The sequence below is a fragment of the Anas platyrhynchos genome, chromosome 5, assembly GCF_047663525.1.
Source record: "Anas platyrhynchos isolate ZD024472 breed Pekin duck chromosome 5, IASCAAS_PekinDuck_T2T, whole genome shotgun sequence".
Classification (NCBI taxonomy): Eukaryota; Metazoa; Chordata; class Aves; order Anseriformes; family Anatidae; genus Anas; species Anas platyrhynchos.
The window spans coordinates 38,145,872-38,166,545 of NC_092591.1; the positions used below are offsets into that span (position 1 = coordinate 38,145,872).

General features: G+C 40.7%; 2 protein-coding genes and 1 long non-coding RNA gene across 34 annotated transcripts in view; 1 reads left to right on the top strand and 2 right to left on the bottom strand.

Annotated features, from left to right (window-relative positions):
* Positions 1-20,674, top strand: part of LOC140002649 (uncharacterized) — a 94,694-nt gene that overhangs the window by 8,611 nt on the left and 65,409 nt on the right. The window lies entirely within an intron of this gene.
* GARIN2 (golgi associated RAB2 interactor family member 2) lies at positions 855-9,121 on the bottom strand. 3 transcript variants are annotated; one of them, XR_011809716.1, is made up of 9 exons: positions 8,985-9,121; positions 8,297-8,874; positions 7,446-7,585; positions 5,745-5,947; positions 4,048-4,312; positions 3,168-3,409; positions 2,703-2,749; positions 1,951-2,051; positions 855-949 (listed from the first exon to the last, which is right to left on the bottom strand). XR_011809716.1 is itself a non-coding variant. In XM_021272016.4 (9 exons), the coding sequence occupies exons 4-9, from the start codon at positions 7,578-7,580 to the stop codon at positions 903-905; spliced, it is 939 nt and encodes a 312-aa protein (XP_021127691.4). In that variant the 5' UTR covers positions 7,581-7,585; positions 8,297-8,477; positions 8,688-8,874; positions 8,985-9,121; the 3' UTR covers positions 855-902. The 3 variants fall into 3 exon arrangements, 2 of the variants coding, with proteins under 2 accessions (XP_021127691.4, XP_012954203.4); XM_021272016.4 differs by lacking the exon at positions 1,951-2,051 and having other exon boundaries at positions 8,297-8,477; positions 8,688-8,874; XM_013098749.5 differs by lacking the exon at positions 1,951-2,051.
* GPHN (gephyrin) overlaps positions 18,714-20,674 on the bottom strand; it is a 279,461-nt gene continuing 277,500 nt past the window's right edge. For all 27 annotated transcript variants that reach the window (XM_072038874.1, XM_072038880.1, XM_072038878.1 and 24 more), the window contains one exon: positions 18,714-19,725. In XM_072038874.1, the coding sequence (XP_071894975.1) occupies positions 19,592-19,725 (134 nt within the window). In that variant the 3' untranslated portion in view covers positions 18,714-19,591. The remainder of the gene's footprint in view (positions 19,726-20,674) is intronic.

A 20,674-nucleotide genomic window follows, 5' to 3' on the forward strand; every position in this document is an offset into this window, starting at 1 on the left:
GATTAGTGCTAGGCAGTGCCCCATAAATGCAGCGTAGATGCGTTCATTACTGTAGGTCTCTGCCTTTACCTTTATAGTGAATACAGTCACAGAAAGTAAGATATTTGTCTGGCATAATGCCAAATGCTCAGTAGTGCAGCAAATATGACCTATAAAAACTGCTGATCAGTATTCCAAAAGGATAGCAATATTTATAATGTCTAAGTGATAATAATAGTAACAGCAATACCTAATTCTTATATAATGGTTCTCATTAGTACATCACATGGTGATTTTCAAAAGAGGTCTGGCTATCCTCATTCTACAAATGAAGCTGAGGAACAAAGAGGATAAGTGATTTGCTTACATTCCTCTAGAAGCTCACAGAAATAAAAATTGTGATAATAAGATTTTGTGGCCATGACATGGTATTGCTCTCTCTCAGTTGTTCCCCTGCAGCGTTCTGAAAATTGCTTGCATGAGAAGCTTTGTCGATCTTATACTACAGTTATACTCAAGCATTACTGTTAATTCAAGTGTCTATTTCTTTGTCTTATGCTGCACATTTCAGTCTTCTCCTTGAAAAATGGCCTCAGTTACAGTAAGATCTATATCTTATTGTAGATTCCAGTGTATTGTACAGTGTACTTACTGGACTGATTCCAGTGGCAATGATCAAAATGCATTTGTTGCAGCTAGTTGTGAATTAATACAGAGAAATGCAGTGTTCATGTCTTAGTTATTGTTAGTTTTGCAATAGCAAACGGTTATGAAGATGATTGAACTCGGCAGTATGGCATGTTTTTTTTTTTGTTTGTTTGTTTTTTCTATATGCGTGTCTTGCCCTTATTCCAACTGCAACTGATACAGGATGCTTTGCTTTATGTTGTTTATTCCTTCTTACTGACAAATCACCTGGATTATTACTTGAACCAGCCAACACTTGACATAATGCCACTCTTTCTATTTCCTGGAAAAAACAAAAACAAACACAGTGAGGATGTGCTCAGAACAGTGCAGGAAAGCAGAAGATGAAAGAGAAAAAGAAGCAGGACTCAAAAGAGAGAAAAGGACAGAGAACATAAACATACACCAAGTACAACAAAGGAAGAAAGACTGACCAGAAGCAACTGATTTTCAACTTTTCTCACTACTTCTATTTTCAGTCTACAAATGATGGGGTTTACTAGAATTTCTGCTCTGTATTCCAAGCTGGCCTTTTCCCAGTCTCTTCCATGCTATTCTCCTTCAGTCATTTCTACATACTACTTAAGACCTACTCATCTCCAAGCAGAAATAATATCTAGTCCTTGCATAACACCTGAGAGGTGTAAAAAGTCTGTGCGTAGCTGGTATCAGCTGACATGATATTGGCATACTTCTCAGCTTCCTCGGGGTATGTGAAGATCATTTCCATTCTCTACTGAAAGCTGATCAGCAGGTTGAGAATGAACAGAGTCTGCAGGACTTGGTAAACTCAGAGAGACTACAAGGCAAATCCAGGAACAGGTAGTAGAATGCAGACTGGGAGATGCATGATCAGAAAATGAAAAAGAGGGGAGACAATTGCACAGGGAAGGAACGCATCTTTGGAGGAAGGTACAATTTAAGAGGCACTGAACAGGGTGAAAAGAACTTGGAAAGTGAGAGAAGGGTAATTAGAAGGAACAGGAATTGAGGGGAAAGCTGAAAAGATGTGCATGTCTGCGGAAAAGTAACAGAAACAAGAGAAGAAACAAAAATGGTAACTGAAAAAGAGAGAATGATGGGAATTGCATCTGACTAGGACAAGGAATTGCATGCAATCCACCAACCAGCTACAAAGAGGAGCATGCAGTAGCATCATGTTCACACACACAAAAATGAGGTTGATTGGACAAGAGATAATTCAAACTTTTGTGACTTAGAAAAATGGAGAAGTACATAGAGGAAGACCGTAAAAAGTTTTGTTCAAGAGAGTGATTCACTCACATGCAGATTATGAGTTTAGACACAAGGTAAAGGGCATCAGTAAGGTAAGCGGCTTCATTTTTCGTTGTGCCTTGGCAGGCATAGGAAACAATGCTGAATCACTGACAAGAAAAAGAAAATTTTGAATACAGGGAGCTGTGAGCAGGAATATAGACTGCCTTTCAGATGCTTGCTTGTCTCAGACGGATGTTCTGTAGAGATATGTGCAGAAACGGAGGATATAAAAATGGACACTAATGTTAATCCCTTATGATGTGGAAAGTGCCCGTTTTGCTAGGAACATGGGTCCTGACCTCATGGTTGAAGACAATGCAGACACACTGGAGGTAAATTTATGCTCAGCTATGGGCCTTTGGGAAGCCTTACAGTACATCAAAAGTGGAAGTATGGGCCAACACTACCTCTTAGCAATGCCTAGGCATGCAGCTTTCTGACCCTTTCCACCATACCATATTTCATCTGATTTTTGCAGTGATGTTGCACAGCTGACATCAGCCAAATAAGTCAAGTGTCAAGGCATTTCTAGAAGGAATCTGATACCAAACCCTGCAAGGTGAGGTGTGATCAGAACAGGGACTGAGCACAAGGTACTTTCTAAAAGTATGTCTGTACAAGTGCTGAGCTATTGGTAACATGGGCATAGGAACATGTGTTCAACACAGCTCCCAGTTTATGAAGTTTCAGCTTCTCTCATCTATTGTTGAAGTAGGAATAGCAATGGGGAAGCAAGTAAACATTGGAAGAACTCCTACCTGAAGGTTGTGATTTTTTTTCTTTTTTTGGCTTCGTTTTGTCGATCCTAAAAATAAAAAAGTCAGGAAAAAAATGTGATGCTATTGCCAACAAACTCAGAAAAAAAAAAACCTTGTCCTAAAAATCTTGTTATGTACCAGTTTCAAATAGATGCTATTTTAAACTCTGTTTGTAGTAGAAATATGCATTGCTAAATGATGTAGTAAGCCTTGCTTTGAAGTGCAGGCACACAGGAACAGACTTTTGAAAGAACCTGTACATTTGAGAAGCCAAAGTCTGGATACTTGGAAACCCCATGCTGTACTCTTCAGCTTTCCAGTCCATTTAGAACATCAGGAAAATCCCAATAACTCTGAAAAGGTGTATCAATAATGTATTTTCTGAAGACAAAAACAACACATTTTACTTAGCATGTTCAGCAGCAGAAACCAAGTCCATCAGAATTGTTTCCCAACCACACCTACCTACTTTTCCTCTTCTCTTTGCTTTTACTCATTATTGTATCCAGAGGGTCTATATTCTTTGACTGCATGGGGATTTTTTGCCTGGTTGCTTCCAGGGGGCTGGCAAAGGCTGCTACCTCTTCCCTTCCACTCTTTTCTGTGGGACACACACTAACTGAGAGGGGAACTTGGTTGGAGGTGGTTTGTTTGGGAACAACTTCTTCCTCTATTTTGGGATTAGGCAAATCTTGTGGGTTGGCCCTCTAGAAGAAAAAAAGGAAAGATAAACAGACACAGTAGCAACAGACATTAAAAATACTTTGCACAGAGCTGATCAGCACATCTGGAACTTTGTGATGAAATAATTTCCTACACATTAATCCCCTATCCACTGAATATTCAGCAAATAGCTGCCGTCATCTGGCAGTCCACTGTAGCATTTCCTTTAATATTTTTTTCTTCCTGTACTTTAAATGGATCAAATATCCTTGCCTTCTTTGCTCATTATTTATCTGTCCCTGCGTGGGTCTCAGCTGTGCCATGCCCATCTTTCTCTGCTTTTTTTTTTTTTTTTTTTTCCAGTGGGTGGTTGAATTCGGCTCCAAAGATCCATTTAAGAACATACCAATGACTGTGAGGAAAAACTAAACACTGAACAATACGTAGTATGCTATTTACTGATTCTTAAAATTGTATCGGAGTTACGGTGCACCCAGTATTATCACTATTTTTGCCCAGAATTCTGTAGGTAGTTTACAACAGGACAGCTATTTTGATAAACAGAACTGTAGGTCCCTCAAAGCACACAAAAGCTTTGGCTTGAGTGATAGTAAATCATATTGGCACAGATTATACTTTCTGTTTAGCTTGAAGGTTTGATATCTATTTGCCAAAGACTCACATTTTCTGATGAATTGTTTGGGCTGGGATCTTTCTCATGACTTGTGCCAGAATCCTTGCATCTTATGTTAATGTTGGTATTGCCAGGATTTTTTTGAGGTTTCAGGAGAGAGATGAGTTGCAACCAGTGCTGGAATAGGCGGTGTTGCTGGTCTGGTGGGGCACAGAGCTCTAGGTAATAGGAACGTCCATTTACTAATTTTAACATGAGTTGATGGTTGTCTGTGCTGTGGACAGAGAGTTCCACAAACTTCAAGGGCAAGAACCTGTAAGGGGAAAAAAAAAAAAAAAAAAAAAGGAAACTCATCATCAAGCACAAGTAGCAACTTATCCCAAAGAAGATACTGTGTTTGTTAAGCCTAAATATAGGGTAAGATTGGAAGTGAGAGACTGGAGCAGGAAAAATCTGTGGAGTGGATCTGGACACTCTTCTTTATGTGGCTCTATCTGACTATGGAAGAAATGCTGAGCAGAAATGCACAAAAGGGAGGCACAGGATATCAGCTTCTTTACAATGCCTTTATTCTACTGCCTTGTTCCCTGACAATGCTGCACCTCCAATCTTCCCATCAGTTGTCAGCGTCTGATAGATTTAGAAAAAGGCTTATTAAGTATTGCCAGTCATCATCTGTCTGTGTGGTATCATTGGCCTGAAATGATGACTAGAGCGGGGCCTAAAGGTGTGTACTTCAACTTCAGTTGAAGTTGCAGAGGGATCTGGATAGGTTGGAGAGCTGGGCGATCGCCAACCGCATGAAGTTCAATAAGAGCAAGTGCTGGGTCCTGCACCTGGGATGGGGAAACCCCGGCTGCACGTACAGACTGGGCGATGAGACGCTGGAGAGCAGCCTAGAAGAGAGGGATCTGGGGGTTGTGGTAGACAGCAAGTTGAATATGAGCCGGCAGTGTGCCCTGGCAGCCAGGAGGGCCAACCGTGTCCTGGGGTGCATCAAGCACGGCATCGCTAGTAGGTCGAGGGAGGTGATTGTCCCACTCTACTCTGCGCTGGTGCGGCCCCACCTCGAGTACTGTGTGCAGTTCTGGGCACCACAGTATAAAAAGGACATGAAACTGTTGGAGAGTGTCCAGAGGAGGGCTACGAAGATGGTGAAAGGCCTGGAGGGGAAGACGTACGAGGAACGGCTGAGGGCACTGGGCCTGTTCAGCCTGGAGAAGAGGAGGCTGAGGGGAGACCTCATCGCAGTCTACAACTTCCTCGTAAGGGGGTGTCGAGAGGCAGGAGACCTTTTCTCCATTAACACCAGTGACAGGACCCGCGGGAACGGGGTTAGGCTGAGGCAGGGGAAATATAGGCTTGACATCAGGAGGGGGTTCTTCACAGAGAGGGTGGTTGCACACTGGAACAGGCTCCCCAGGGAAGTGGTCACTGTGCCGAGCCTGACTGAATTTAAGAAGAGATTGGACTGTGCACTTAGTCACATGGTCTGAACTTTTGGGTAGACCTGTGCGGTGTCAAGAGTTGGACTTGATGATCCTTAAGGGTCCCTTCCAACTCAGGATATTCTATGATTCTATGATTCAGTGATCCTCCTAACTTCACTGTGTTTGCACTGGGAGAAAGGGTGCAAATGTGAGGTCTGTTAATAATCTGACCTGTAAAAGAAAGAAAACACCATACAGAAAGGAGAAATACATTCATGTTTTTACTTACTCTTTGAGGACTTAGTGCTCGCTCACCTGCTAAGTGCTAACTGTTCCAATTGGGATGACCGCTCTGAGAATTTCTGGAAATTTGTCACACTTTCCTGTGGGGATACAGGCACTGTGTGTGCTAGCAGCATCCCATAGGGCATTGGTGAACTAGGACTGGTAGCACAGATACCGATGGTGACGCAGGTAGGCTGCTTATGGATATTCATTGTCTCCCCTCTTCGGTTAACCTGAACAACAACAACAAATTCAACACTGACATTTGCCACAAGACCTCTCAGACAGTATAAGATATATATTTCATGGTGCTTTGGCCTGGGAGTCCTAGAACTTACGTAATGGAGTGGTGAAGAGAGAGGAGAGTATAAAATAATGAGACAGGAATACATGAGTGAAAAGAGAGGAAGTCAAACAAGGATAAAGGAGGACTAGAAATCACTGGTACTTGTCTAGTCCCCATTATTGTGTATCTGACTGCTGATGTAAGAAAAGTCCTGAGTACCATTAACTTGAATTTCTCTTAGTGTAAACATGGTGGAAGAGGCACTCTGTTCTGTTGATTCATTGTCTTTGTCAGCATTGCTGTGATATTAATGAGACCTCATTCTGAAGTCGGATCCTGCTAGGTGTGGTAAAAACACAGGGTAGAAAAAGATCCCAGATAACTTCTGTATAAGACATAAAATTACAGAAAAAGATAGATGAGAAAATTTAAGGAAGTAAAATAAGATAACGTGATCAAATCATGTTTTCTACCACTGTAAGGGTTTGGCTTTGATAGGCAGCAAAAAAAAAAAAAAAAAAAAAAAAAAAAGTGTGTTCTAGGAAGGAATTTGAGGGACAACAGTGTATTTATGTAGTGGATATCTAGTAGAAACTCTCTTAAGTGTGAGAGACAGAATAAAAAAAAAAGATCAAAGGCAAAAAAATTTACATTTGAATGTGAGTTAGTGTTGAAACTGTTTTCTCAGGCTGCTTGTTTAGGGCAGCAGACTCCTTGATAGTAAATGGGGCTTGATAAATAAAGCAGAGATCAATCAAGTACCTTGAAAATAGGGACTAGCAGCTAATTAACATTCTGCATGTGTATAAGCAATGCAAGATTGAATTAATCAAGGCAAGAGCAAAGGATGTTGCAATTATTACAGTGAGGTAATAAAATCCTATGAAAATCTCTGTTGAGGTCCATCATACAAGTAGAATTCACATTTTAGACATGCTGTGAATGTAATATTGTAGGTATTTAGACTATTGTTGGAGTTGTGCAGGGTTCTTTGGCCGGTGCTTAGGGTGATTGGCAAGATTGGGAAATCACCTACACAGATACTGAAAGGAAGGAGGTGCCTGAGGAAGGGTAGCTGCCATTTATGTTAGCCTGAACTACAGTTAATGGCTAAACAACCTTAATGAACTAGCACAGAATCAGCAAATAGGTGAATAGTCTTAACTGTTGCTACAGGAAGACGTAAGGGACTAACAAAGAAGGGCAAAAACACTCTTTGCCCTCTTCAAATTTTCAGCATTGCTGTTGCTGGACCATTGTCTGTAAAGTGAGACCAAAATAAGTCTGTATGAGGAGGGAAACACCCATGTGTGTATTAAACAAGAATAAGGATGGTAGGAACAAATGAATAACTCTTCAGCTGTGAGAGGGGAAAAAAAGGTAATCTATTTGATCAATTTTATCTTGAGCATGCAAAATGATTTCATTTGAATGATTTTTTTTACCTGAACAAACTTGCTTTCAAACACGGGAGCAGATGTAAAAGGAGCATATTCTCCTTGGCTAAGAAGTTGCCGAAGGTCACCCATGATGGATGTCTGACTTGAAATGATGGTCCTAAAATCAAACTCTGTACTCATTTTGCCTATTCACAAAACAAAAATAAATTTACACATTAAAAGGAAAATATAAGAAGCCTTATATGTTGAAAAAATAGATGTTATGAAAAAAATACACATTCTTCTGATATCTTTCATTATATTACTAAAGAGCAGAACCTTTACCCTCAACACACACATTTTTAAGACCATACAATCTGAAGTGCAAAGGGGAACTTAGTAGGGCTTTTTCACAGTTCTGGAGTCCTCTTTTTAAAAAACAAACAAACAAAAAACACTTTTTTTTTTTTTTTCTTCATGAGTATAGTGACATGCTTTGCAAATAATGATAGAAACCCTTGGGTTGTTCTCAGTACTATTCTGGGATGGTGAGTTCTGTCTTTGTGCCTCTTGGATCACGTATGTTTCCACAGAGTCAAGAAGATGGCAGGACTTCAGAGATGCTGTGAAGCAGAAATTCTCCAGCAGCTGACCAGGAAGACTTTAACACAAAAGCTGGAGACTAACATAATATTAATTGACTCACAGTGGAAAAAAAAAAAAAGAGTCAAGGCTAGTCATTAATTATGTTTCACAAATCTTTAATGGACAGATAATAAGCTATTAGCCCTAGTAGATACAAAAGTTAAATGATTTGTTCAAGACTGTTCAGTGAGTGGCAGAATGCCAAAAAAGACCAGAAATATGCTGCCTGTCTTTTTAAAATCCAGTAGTAGACTTCTACTTCCCATTCATACCTTTTTTCACTTAGGAAAATTCATTGCATAGCTAGATGAGTATGTCCACAGGAAGAGAGGACACGTGTGCTAGTCCCTTCTGCAGAGCCTACTGGAATTCTCCCAGGTCTAGAAACCCATGATTGGTAGCATCAGGCACAGTCTTGATGACACAGTTTCCCTTCTTGAGTTTCTTCAATGCCTGATGATACGAAGAGATGTGACACATGAATGCCTGTATGCGAGCCAGCAAGTTCTGTCATAGTAAGCAGGCAGGTTGGATGGGAAGAACTCAGCTCCATCACTGCTGGCATCACAATACATTGTTTGTTTTGTGCTCTCACTAGTCTTGGCAGCAATTCCATTTCTTGGTTGAATCAAGGCATAGTGGTAACAGGTAGTGTGGATTTACCTTCAACATGAACAAGTTGAGTACACAAGAGCTGCAGAGATTTTTGCATGTATATAATCTGCTCAGTGCAGGCTGTCAGGGAACAACAAGACTGGGTCTGCTCTGTAGGGGATGATGATAAGCTGGAAGCTAGTGATAACTTCAGCAGAAGCATTTCCATCAACAGCCAGGGCACAGGCCTCCAAACCTGCAGGATCCAAAGAGAACAGGCTGAGCATTCACACATCACACTTCTTCTGTCCCAGGAGCACAGTCAGCAGGAGGAAAAAGAGCTGGAGACAGGACTGCAATAGGTACCTAAAGAAGTCCACCCCAGAGTCAGTTCTGTAGATAGATGTACCTATAGCCTAGCTGTAAGAAGGACTAAGGTCTCAGGCCAAGGCTTAAATATAATTCTCAAACTTACGGGTAGGAGGTGTGGGGTGGAGATGCCAGCTGAGGCTGATCAGAGCAATTAAGGCCTGTTGGTGTGCTCATGGCCCTGGCACAAGCCCAAAGTGTAAATGAGACAATGTAAAATGGTGTTTATATTCACAGCTTGCCCTGTTTTTTAGGGTTTAGCTTCTCTATATACATTCTTTTGCTGGAATAACCTTTTTGTTCAGTCAGAATGTGTTCTAATCAGCATGTGACGCTGTCGATACTATCTCCTTTTTTTTTTTTTTTTTTTCACCGTATGTGATAACACTTCTGCTTCCAACTGAGCCTGATGCTTGGACAAGGGTTCAGGCCATGATTAAGCACCAGGCTGGTTAAAGCAGTATTGATGTTACAAAATGAGAACTATGCTGTCTGTCAGTTTGAGGAACTATTGTGCAATCTTCTTTGCAGCCTCCTTTGCATAGGTACACATCTACTGTTTGCCTAGTTAAGACCCACTAAGATAGTTTCCTGACTGTCTGGTAGTACTGTGCACTGACACAGCAGTGTCCGGCACAAATGCTTTCTGTTCTCTCTGCTATACAAAACAACACTGCTCCGGTGTGGAAGACAGTGATGCTTTGCTTTACTGGCTGGGTTTTACAAGGACAGAGAAGGATACATTGTTGCGCTATCACTAACAACAACAAGAAAACATTTTTCCAAAACTGAATTGTCTTTCCATCTCTAGACAATAGAAATACAATTCTAAACACCACCACAGGTGAGCAACTGAGCTGGAGACACTGATTCCACAGTCAAGTGCTCACACCTCTTGCCTAAACCAGGGAAGGTTCAAGTCTTGTCCAAATACCCCAAATACACACACACACTTGGCACTTTTTTGGACTATGCATATGTGGTATGAAGATACCAGAGGAAAGAGAGTCTGAGCTAAGACTGTGTTAGGAAGCGGTATAGCTACAAGGACTCTTGTAATGCAGGATAATAACACTTTTAGACCTAAGACAGTATTGCCATAGGATGCTCTGTTGTGCCAGGTGCATGTGCTGGCACAGTGCTAGCTAGCTCAGGTGACTGTATCATGCCTTGCTCTAATGTGTTGACTAGGATTTTCACTCCCGCTTCTTTAGCCACTGGTCTGGCTATTAAAAAAGATATTGCCATCAGTTTTTTAAGACAAATTTTGTATCATATTTTAGGGTACAGGGTGTGGGGTGAATCTGGTAGCTTGGCAGAAGTGAGACTGCTGCAGCTCCATGCCCCTTGCTTCCACCAACAGTAAGGCCAAGCATATATTCCCAAAAGGTGAAATACAAACTCACATATACAGCATGTATATATAGAGCAGTCACACACAGACAGTACCAATGGCCTCTCTAGCTGTGCCCAGTGCCCTTCTCTAGCTGATCGCTATGAAGGCTGGTACTGGGAAATGCAGACATATGTGCAGTATTGATCCCTCCAGCAGCAGGGCTCAGACACCCTAGCTGGCCCCTGGATCCTGGACTCCTCAGTTGCTGGCACCTGGACATATGAGGCCCCAAGGATGCAGTCCCACTTGTGTTGGTAGAGACCCCTCACTCAGCTCCCCCATACCCCTGAAATGGGTCTCACTTGTCCCACAGACCCCATGGTCTCTCCAGCTGGGATTCCTCTGCTCCCCCAGTAGCTAGCTCCTGACATGGTCTCACCTCTTCCTCATCCAGGAAAAGAAATGACATTGAATAAGACAGGATGGAGTGTGGTGACTGGGCAAAGCCAAACAAGTGTACCTGTTTATACTTGACTGTCTTTTTTTTTTTTTTTATCCCTTTATCCCTCTATTTTCCTACATCTGTTCCTCCCCAAAACCACTACACCCATCCTTTTCACCAGCGCTGGTTCCTCCCCTAAACATACCAAAAATCTTGTGCAATCCTAAAAAGTTCTTCTCTGCTTCCTTTAATATGTCCTACACCCCTAGGTGTAGTCTCCAGATAGTCTGAAAACTGATTGCGAGAGCTCTCCCATTGCCTCAAGTTGGTGGGTTTCACACTTGTGCAGGGGCTGAGGCTCTCCTGTGACAGCCCTCCTGTCCATAATTTGTGTTCCCACTTGCCGTTTTGCCCCTGTGGTCCTCTGGGCTTGTGGAAATGGACCTTTGACATGCTGAAGGCTCCTGTGATGGACCCGAGAGTAGCTGGTGCATGGTGTTATTTAGGTTCTCCCACCTGCCATCTTCTCTGTTCTCCTTTGTCTGCGTGCTGTTCAACACACACCCCAAGATAGGACTGTTATTTTGTTATATTTTAATCTAACCCTAGCCACCACCTCAGAAGAAACACCAGGTAATGAGAAGGCAGCTGCATGGCTCCCTAGCAACACAGGCTGCCAACAGCATACTAAATCCTGTCTTCTGCTTTGGTTGCTGTTTTTTATAGCACATTGGGCAAATTGATTAGATTTGGCCAGCAGAAAATTGCAGAAAGCCACTCATGGATGTACAGCTAACCATCTTTTATTTAGATGGGTTCAAATAGCATTGCACCTCCATGTGACCACCCCCCCCTGAAAGAATGGTGGATTAGTAGCTCTCAGGCCATTCATTTTAATTATTTGACACCTTCAGTGACGACCAGCTATGTAGCACTGACCCAAAAGCCCCAGCAGGTTGTGCTTTCAGAAAGGCACAGTGCGCCACAACCAGCTGGCTCAGGTCCCTGTGCGCAAATCTCCCCCAGGCACAGCACACTCACCTGCCAGCGGGCTCCACAGAGTCACATCCCAACAGGTTTCCCACCAGGATTTACGATGGATCTGTCTTATCCAGCAACCTCATCCAAATACAGGACAGCTATGGGAAAATATTAAGCCCTGTTTTTTTTTTTTTTTTTTTTAATTATTTTTAATTTAATTTAATTTAATTAATTTATTTTTTCACTGCAACTTCTCCATGTGTGGACAAGAGTACTATTGCCTTAGGTAGGATTTATTAGATCAGCTGGCACCTCTCCAGCATAATGCAACAGCAGCATGGTAGCTGCATATATGGGCTCCAGGGTAACATGGATACTTACAGATGTCCTTTTGTAGATGTTAGGGTTGCCCTAAGTTTTCCTGAGCTCCTATCTCCCCTGAAAGAGTGAAAGATTAGGAAGTAGTAAATATGGATTGAAATACCTGTTGTCCCATCTCCTCACACCCAAAGGGCCAAAAGCCCTTTTCTTGGGGTACAGAAGTTCCTTGGAGAAACAGTCCAAAAGATTTAAGCTAGTAAAGATATTTAATACTACAAATATCTTAGTATTGTCAACAGGCTCTATCAGTTCACCATTCATCCCTTTTCTAATATATTTTAATATATTTTTAAAGACAAAGCTACAAAGAACTGCAGATGGATTGCTCAAAATTGAGTGAAAATGTGTTAAAACAGCTGAGGAAATTCAATACTGATAAAAATCAAATGATGCCTATGAGGAAAATACTTTCCTAAACTGTCAGCTCTACAATTACTTTTTCTGGGTTGACCGCAACCAATTAAGAGTGAGACTTTAAGGTTATCTGAATTTTAAGATCTATAAAAACACATTGGTCAGAAGCACTGAAAAACAAAAATTAATATTAGGAAACAGAGAAGAATAGAAGTCATTATTGTGCTGTTATAAAAGACAGTTATGTCTTTTACTACTGCATACAGTTCTGGTCTTCTTGTCTCAGAAAGATTAAAGTAAAACTTAAGAGGGTTCAAAGACATGCAGCAGGGATGATCCAATTTATGGGCCCTTTGAGATGGAGCATGGCCACACACAAAGGGCAGCATACATAGAATAGGATTCTTAATCCAGATGAGAGCTGTTTACAAATCTGTGGGTGGCAGTGTGAGGGTGGCTTCTTGTTACTCAGTCCAGCATGAAAACTAAGAGGCATCAAATGAAACTAGGAGGTGGCAGATGCAGAACAAAACAGAGGAGATAATGCTTCACACTGTTAAGCTGTGGGACTTCTTGTACCAAACACTGTGGGTGCTGGAGGAGTATTTGGAGGATGTATCTTTTTTTTTTTTTTTTTTTTTTTTTTTTTTTTCAGGGGGAAGGCTTTTTTTCCCCCCTAAAATCTCACAGACTGCACAGCACAGGGATTTCTGGTGTTATGTTGCCTCTCTCTTGGCAGTTTCTTGAGTGGTTCCACAAAAGCTGTCTTCTCTGCTTGAAACAGCCATTACTGGTGTAGAAAGTTGTTTGCAAACTTTAGGGTGGCTGCTCCTGGCTTAGTGCCCGGTCTGCACATCGCTGCAGAGTTGGATCCCATTCGGTGGGCCAAACAGCACAACTTTTCAAAATGATGAAGTGATCATTCACTTTGCCACCACAGACAAGCATCTGGTTAGTAAATGCTCTTGTCAGACCGGTTGGTAATACTGTGCTGTTCTTGAAAAGCTTTACATCCTTGATGTGCTAGCTCTCATTTGCCCTGCTGATCTTTTAGGTGTGTGTTTGATAATGGCATCCCTTCAGACCATCTCAGGTCACAATAAAATCCACAAGGAGAAAGTCAGGTACTGAGGAAGGCTACTTTGCATGCTTTCTTCTCAGTTGGGTGGGACAGTTTTTTTGCTATTTCACTGTCTGGTAACACTTCAGTACTGTTTATGTTGGTGGCTTCACTGGATTTATAATTTGTGTTCAGATTATTTCATCTTGATCCAATTTCTCTTAGGCCCAATTCGCTATTTTAAGACATTTTCACATTTCATCTAGCTCTTGGACAAGTATGATTTCTTTTTATAGATAGAAATGCATCAGGATATGATTGTTATAATCTGGCAGTATCCAGTACCAACAAAAAGAGTAAATCAGGATTTTGGAGTCTTCCCCTGCTGCTGTTTGTAAGGTAGTTTTTGCATAGCTGTATGCTTTTCTTCTGGAAAACTCTTCTCTTACACTCTCCTTGAAGTTACTTTAATTCTAGTTTCAAGTCACTGGTTATCAGGATCATGTTAGCGCATTTGCTTTCTCTGCTATGTTTGTGTAGAGTTACTGGCACACAACCAATCCTCAGGTTTGCTTGTAATTACCTCTGCAAGAATTAAGTTTGCTGTCTGTATTTTTAAACCCAAGCCCATGCAAATGCAGAAGTTCTTGTAGAGAGATAAAGCATGCTGGAAGTCACCATGCAGTGCTGTGAGGAACCAGTAATCCCAGCCAGACCAGTCTGACAGCTAGAGCCACTGAGCATCTGTGCATTGCCCTCTGAAGCTTTATATTCCAAGAGCTTTGTCAGCTTGTGTGCAATATGGCATGAATGCACAGGGCAAGTCTTACTCTAATGCTGACTATGAGTCACTAAGCCCTTTCAGAAAACATGCAGCTAGCAGCATGTCATGAGGTTAATATTTCCAAAACCCATAGGCTTTTTCTCCCCATGAATTAGCCAGGAAGTGCCTGCATTTCAATACACAGTTTAAATCCAGCGTGGACACTCACCTTTCTGGGTGGAGGCTGGGATATACTTACTAGAAAACAAAGATCAAGGTTGAAAAATCCACAACAGAAAATAAATAAATAAATAAAAGAAAGCAGAAGAAACAACAATGTTGTTTTTGCACTTTGAGTAAACAGAAATGAAGCTACTGACAGTATTGTGTTGAAGGCACAGCGAATATTGTGGTTTTTTTTTTCTGTGGAAACTGGCTGGCTTTGGAAAGGTGAAGAGGTTGCCAGACCATTCTGTAGTTAGTTAGTAGAGATCATGTTCTTCATCATGAGGTTAACACTTAATTGCATCATACTGACCAAATACTGCTGTGGGAAATTATGCCTTGCCTCTTCTCAACACAGATATTGCTGCTTTAACTATCAGCTGCTGTGGTTCTCCCCACTACAACCCCTTTTACTTTCTTTTTGTAGCTGTGACTTTGACCACTTTGTTGTCCCCCTCTCCTAGAAATGTCTCTGCTTTCATTGACTACATCCATAAATGTCCTTCCCCATCTAACCTGTGGTGCTGAAGTCTTCTTTAGCTTTTTCCTGGGCATAAGACCAATGAACTAGCTTCAGCAAAGAGACGGCCACAGATACAAGGCACCTAAGCAGAGTTTCTGCCCAGGAATGTTGGGAAATACTTAAAATAACCTCACAAAAGGAATATTAGTTTGGGGATATATTCCTGAATCTATTTGGGATAAAAGTATACCAGATTTTTTTGAAAGTGTCAGCATAAATGACAGACAATCTTCATGCTTCTCTTCTGGTATTAAAAGCTAGTTTCAAATTTCATGCAAAGTAAAAAAATAGATTGTTTTGGCAAGTTTTGTGCACTGAATTTCAACATCTACCCTCTTCTTTCCTATTCTTATTTTCTCTTCAGATAAGAGGAAGACTGTAAGGATTATTACATGCCAGACCAATGTATTGCTTGGTAACATAGCCTGAATCAGTGTCTGACTCCTCATTTAATACTGTCCCACCTACCATGGGAAGCACAAAGCTGTATATGCAAATATGCCAAAAAATGCATCCAAGATATAGACTCTACCTTTAAACCACCTATTCAACTTGACTGCTTTCTGCACTTCCTGAGAAATGTGCCATCAGCACTAACCAATACTTAACTGCTTTTTGGTATCTGACCATTCCCTTTGATTGTTTTCTTTGTGAACTGTAAATACAGGTACCTGGAAATATTTCAGTGCTGTTGTAAGAAAACACAGCTGTGGTATATTTCTTCTGTTTTGTGTTAGTGTGTATTTTTCTTACCCAACACAAAACCTCACAAACTGCTCAGGTGACAGTGCTGGTTTTGAGAAGCTAAGTATTAGAACATAATGAAGTGCTGCATCGTCTTAGTCTGGTACCTGATCTCCAAAATATGATGTCTTACTGTCAAGTCTCAGCTTCCAGATGTAGTTCCTGCCTGGCAAGTGCTGGCAGAAGGAAACCTGAGGAACTTTCTCAAACACAAATCAGGCAGGCCCTTAGTATTGCTGCCAAACCAAGGCAACAAGGCAGGCACGCACCATTGTAACACTGACAGATGTTGAACCAAGGGAACTGGGTGGAAATGGTGGATCCAGTCATTCCACTGGGAACTTCTGTGCAGGCTGTCTGTGGCCTGGAGACCATCTTTACTGGCCACAAGGCAAGTTGCACTTCTGGACTGAGACGTGTCGAAAGAGACAAGCTTCAGTACTCAGCGCAGAGCAGCAGGGTGGGGAGGGCAAAGACAGAATTGCAAAGCCATTCCAGTTGTATGTTGTCCTTAAGTGTAACCCATGTTGTAATATCTTTTAAGTGTAACCCTTCAGCTTCAGAATCAAAAAGGCTAAAGATTCCATGTTAATTAGTAATCTCTGGAGTCACACAGCTCTCTAATAACTACCCAGAGATCAAAGACATTTCATGTCTAGCATATTTTAATATCAAGATAGAATTAATGTTGTAATTTCTGTAATTAAGGTCTTGAAATTAGTATTTAGAAAAGGCCACTGTATACATATATATGTTTCTACCCAAGATAATTCCCATGGATGGGTGCTGAAGAAAAATGTGAAAAGAAGAAAAATACAAATGTTGGAATACCAGCCTTCAGTCTTTGTTGGCATCACTTCTCGTTATGTTGCTACCTTGACAATGCTAAAGCCTTATCTAGAGAAGTAAAAATAGAGAAAACACTCCTTAAAATGTTTCCATTTGCAAGTCTCAGTCCTTGAATCAAAGTACCCACATACTTGAAGACCTTTTTGTCCTTTATGTCTTTTTTGGAAGCTGCCAACCAACGTAAAAAAAGTGATTCCAATTTATCTGTCACATTTGTATTCATTTTTATTACAACAATTAAGCCAAATTTTTCAGCTGTTAGGCTTGATAACTGAGACATAGTTGTAATAATGATTTAAACTGCTCCCAGAGTTACCTCTCCAACATACTTCTATTGATTTCAGTGTTAACAAAGGCTTTGATGTGTGTGTGTGTCTCTCAGAAACTGCAAAGTTCGTTTTCTTGCATAAAACCTTGAACACTGGGCAAAGAACATTACAAAACACAGCAGGGTGGCTAAAACAGTTTATATTAGCAGTGATTTGAAAAAAAAATCTTGATTGTTTTAACCTCTAAATGCTTTATTTGTTACAATGGTGGGTGCTATGATGCCAAGATATGGTTTAAATGGAGCCATGCATCTTACACAGCATACTGCCAATTCTTCTCAGCCACACTTGTATTGACTAATGGTTTTAATGTCAGCCAGACCCAAGATATTGCAGATAAGTTTCCATATGTCTCTCTTTCATCTTTCTCTAGCATTTTCAATTGTATGAACAATCCCTCATATTATCGTTACTGATGTCCTTTATAAATTTCCGATTTTTCACTGTATATGCTGCCTACTGTTGGCCTATAATAACCCCAAGCTATAGAATCATAGAATAGCCTGAGTTGGAAGGGACCCATAAGGATCATCAAGTCCAACTCCTGGCACCGCACAGGTCTACCCAAAAGTTTAGACCACGTGACTAAGCGCACAGTCCAAGCGCTTTTAAATTCAGACAGGCTTGGTGCAGTGACTACTTCACTGGGGAGCCTGTTCCAGTGTGCAACCACCCTCTCGGTGAAGAACCTCTTCCTGATGTCCAGCCTTTCCCTGCCTCAGCTTAACACCATTCCCATGGGTCCTATCACTGGTGTTTACAGAGAATAGGTCACCTGCCTCTCCATGTAATAATCCTTTTGCTTAAAATAGGCCATGTTGTACATTATTTCTCAGAGATGAGTTAAACTTTCCCGTTACTGCTGTGGTTTACAATATTGGTACAGTAAATACAGGCATTCGTGAATTTAACTTGATGCCATCCTGCTGCTATATAGAGAGATAACAAGTGTGGACATGTAGTCCAGAAAAAAGAAATATGATCAGCAATTTATATTAATATTTTTCTGAAAGATCATTCCCTGGAGTACCTTTGAACGTGGTGTATGCACACCTACCTGCTTTCTACCTTTGTAATGGCCTGTGCAGGGAGTATTCAGGCTGTTACATGGCAGAGTTAGGTCTTAAAACCAGCCTTGGGGATGTCTTCTCCAGTTATTGTAGAACTACAGCTCTGATCCACTGTGGCTGTCAGGACTTAAACACAGTTTTCTGTGTCCTTGTTCCTGACTAAGTCCTCCAACAATACTATACGCAAAAGTTCTGACTTCATGGATGGAGTTGATGGGATAGCATTTGACCCAAGAACTCCAGAAAGCAAGGTGCAGTATGGCACTGATATGATTTTAATCACAGATGAAACATGAAATCTGGCAAGGGCTAAACAGTCCCAGTATCAAAAGGAGAACCTCAGAAAAAGAAAGTGAAAGCTCTATCAAATTCCACACAAAGCAGCACAAGAGCTGTTTGCAAATGCTACACAACTTAAACAGGAAAAAAAAAAATTTTTCAGCTTTGTTGGGTCCAATTGTAAAACCCTCCAAATGCTGCTTCCCGTGGGAGATGAGTTTGAGAGAGCAAACTCTGCATTTTCAGTCTGCCTGTGATATATTGTACATTAGGGAAGGCTCTAGATTCTGTTTACTATTTCCCTTCCTTCCTCTCCTCTTCCCCCACCCCAAAATACCCTCTTAAAACACTTTTTTTTTTTTTTTTGTTCAAACAACAAGGCTAAACAGGTGAAATTTTAAATAATGATTGAGGATTTTTTTTATTCATTTAAGTTTCAATATCATTACAGAAAATGTTATGGTACAGAGTTGTTTAACATTAGTTTTATTTCTTTGCTCATTTAATTTCCACACGAATGCTGGTAACACTAATATCTGTACAAGATCAGTCTTTGATTTTTTTTAGTTTTTAGTTCTGTACATTTTTAAATGTATTGGTTAAAAAGGCTGTCAGCACTTAAGGAAGCAATTTTTTGTTTGTTGAAATAAAAGGTATCCAGTTACTGCCCAAGAGTACTGAGCTGGGTGGCTGCCGGGACAAGAGAGATCCCTGAATGCGCAGCGAGGTGAGGAAACCTCGGGGCTTCATTGGGTTCCCAGTGCAGCCACTCCGCTTTTGGCACTGTGCACATCAACACGAGATACAAGATAAAGAACAAGCAGAAGCTCTCTGTGAAGCGGTTATGAAGCATACTGATAAGGGAAATCCAAGTGTTGTCTACGCTAGTATAAATAAGCAGACAGCCTTGTTTTAAGAGCATAAGTAGTTGTATCTTAAAGATGAGAAAAAACACAAGTTCTGCAGGCACCTACTGCTGTCTACTAAAAGCTACCGCTATTAGAACTAGCATTGAACACACAAAGCAATTGCAAGGAAAGGAAAAAGTTGCTTTGATATAATCAGAATAAATTTCTTCATTAAGATTTCTTTTTAAAGATTTTTTTTAAAAGGTATTTATTTAAATTCCATTTGAAATATAATTCAAGATGTTGACTATACTGATCAACTTTTATCCAAATCAGAAAAACTAGCTGTGCCGTTGCATATTACAGGATACAGTCAATGATATGTGGACATGCATCAAAGCTTCGCTCTTGCTGGTGACATCATAGCCTTCCAATGACCATGACATCCACCACCTCCCCCTTGTGAAGCTCCACATACTGCTCTGTCTTTGGAGGTAGCATCAACAGTCCATTGGCACTGCGCATACTCATCAGACGACTGCTCATCTGATTCCCTACAGAAGAGTCAGAGAAAAAGATCAATTAGTTTTTCAGTTAGTTTCAAATGCTGCAACACACCAGGCAGGAAACAAGAGCTGTTCTTACAGATACTCGTGTTGCTAACTTATTCACAGAGCTGAGATTTATCTGCTCAAAGGTAGAAAGGAACGGAGAACTATGTAGAGAAATAGACATCCTCCTATCGTTCTGGTTCTCAAAACACTCATTCCCTTGCTGATTACTTTCCTATCCAGCCTTCCACATTTTTTCCCCTTAAGTCTTTATCTGTACTTCATATCTTGTAGTAAACTGCTAATTGCTTTTCTGTTGGAATTTCTAATTCTATCAAAATTACTTAATTTTTCAGTTTGTGTATCTAGTTCAGATTGTACAGAGACCAAAACCAGCACAGTCTAGAATGTTTTTAATATACCAACTCAAAAGAATGGGTTTCTTCAGGACACTGAGCTATACAATATACCCTGGAGATAAGCAGTATAGTATTGGTTGTAGTGACAAAAAAAAAAATAAAATGCAGTAGGAACTCATGCCCATTAATTTCTTGGTTTTCAAACTTTTGGATTGACAGGGAAATCATTCCAGACAGTCTCCTTGCGTAAGGTAAGAAGTGGCATATAACAACACAGAAAAAACATTCAAATGTTCTATTTACCTCAACTGCAGCTGAGTATCCAGAAGCATCCCTAGATGGCAAACAAGACTAACAAAAGTCTTAGTCTGCTTTAAGAGAATATATACTGCCACTGATGTTTCTTCTGCTTTTCCAGTTCTGCTAGAATCACACTTCTTTTATTTGAAATGTTTCTAACTATGCCCCAACCCATGTTTGTTTAGTACATGCACAAAGAGTAATGTGCCTGTGAGTACAAGCAAGCATGGATGAGTATTTACAAAAAGGAATGTACGCATATATGCAAACATACAAGTGTGTTTTGTATATGT

Bases quoted from the DNA above. Each gene is read 5' to 3' on its own strand.
- GARIN2 (XM_021272016.4), bottom strand. From the start codon at position 7,580: ATGAGTACAGAGTTTGATTTTAGGACCATCATTTCAAGTCAGACATCC. The intron at 4,313-5,744 runs GTGAGCGAGCAC...TTCCCCTTACAG, and splicing joins GAACAGTTAGCACTTAGCAG to GTTCTTGCCCTTGAAGTTTG. The intron at 2,750-3,167 runs GTAGGTGTGGTT...TTTTATTTTTAG, and splicing joins AAAGAGAAGAGGAAAAGTAG to GATCGACAAAACGAAGCCAA.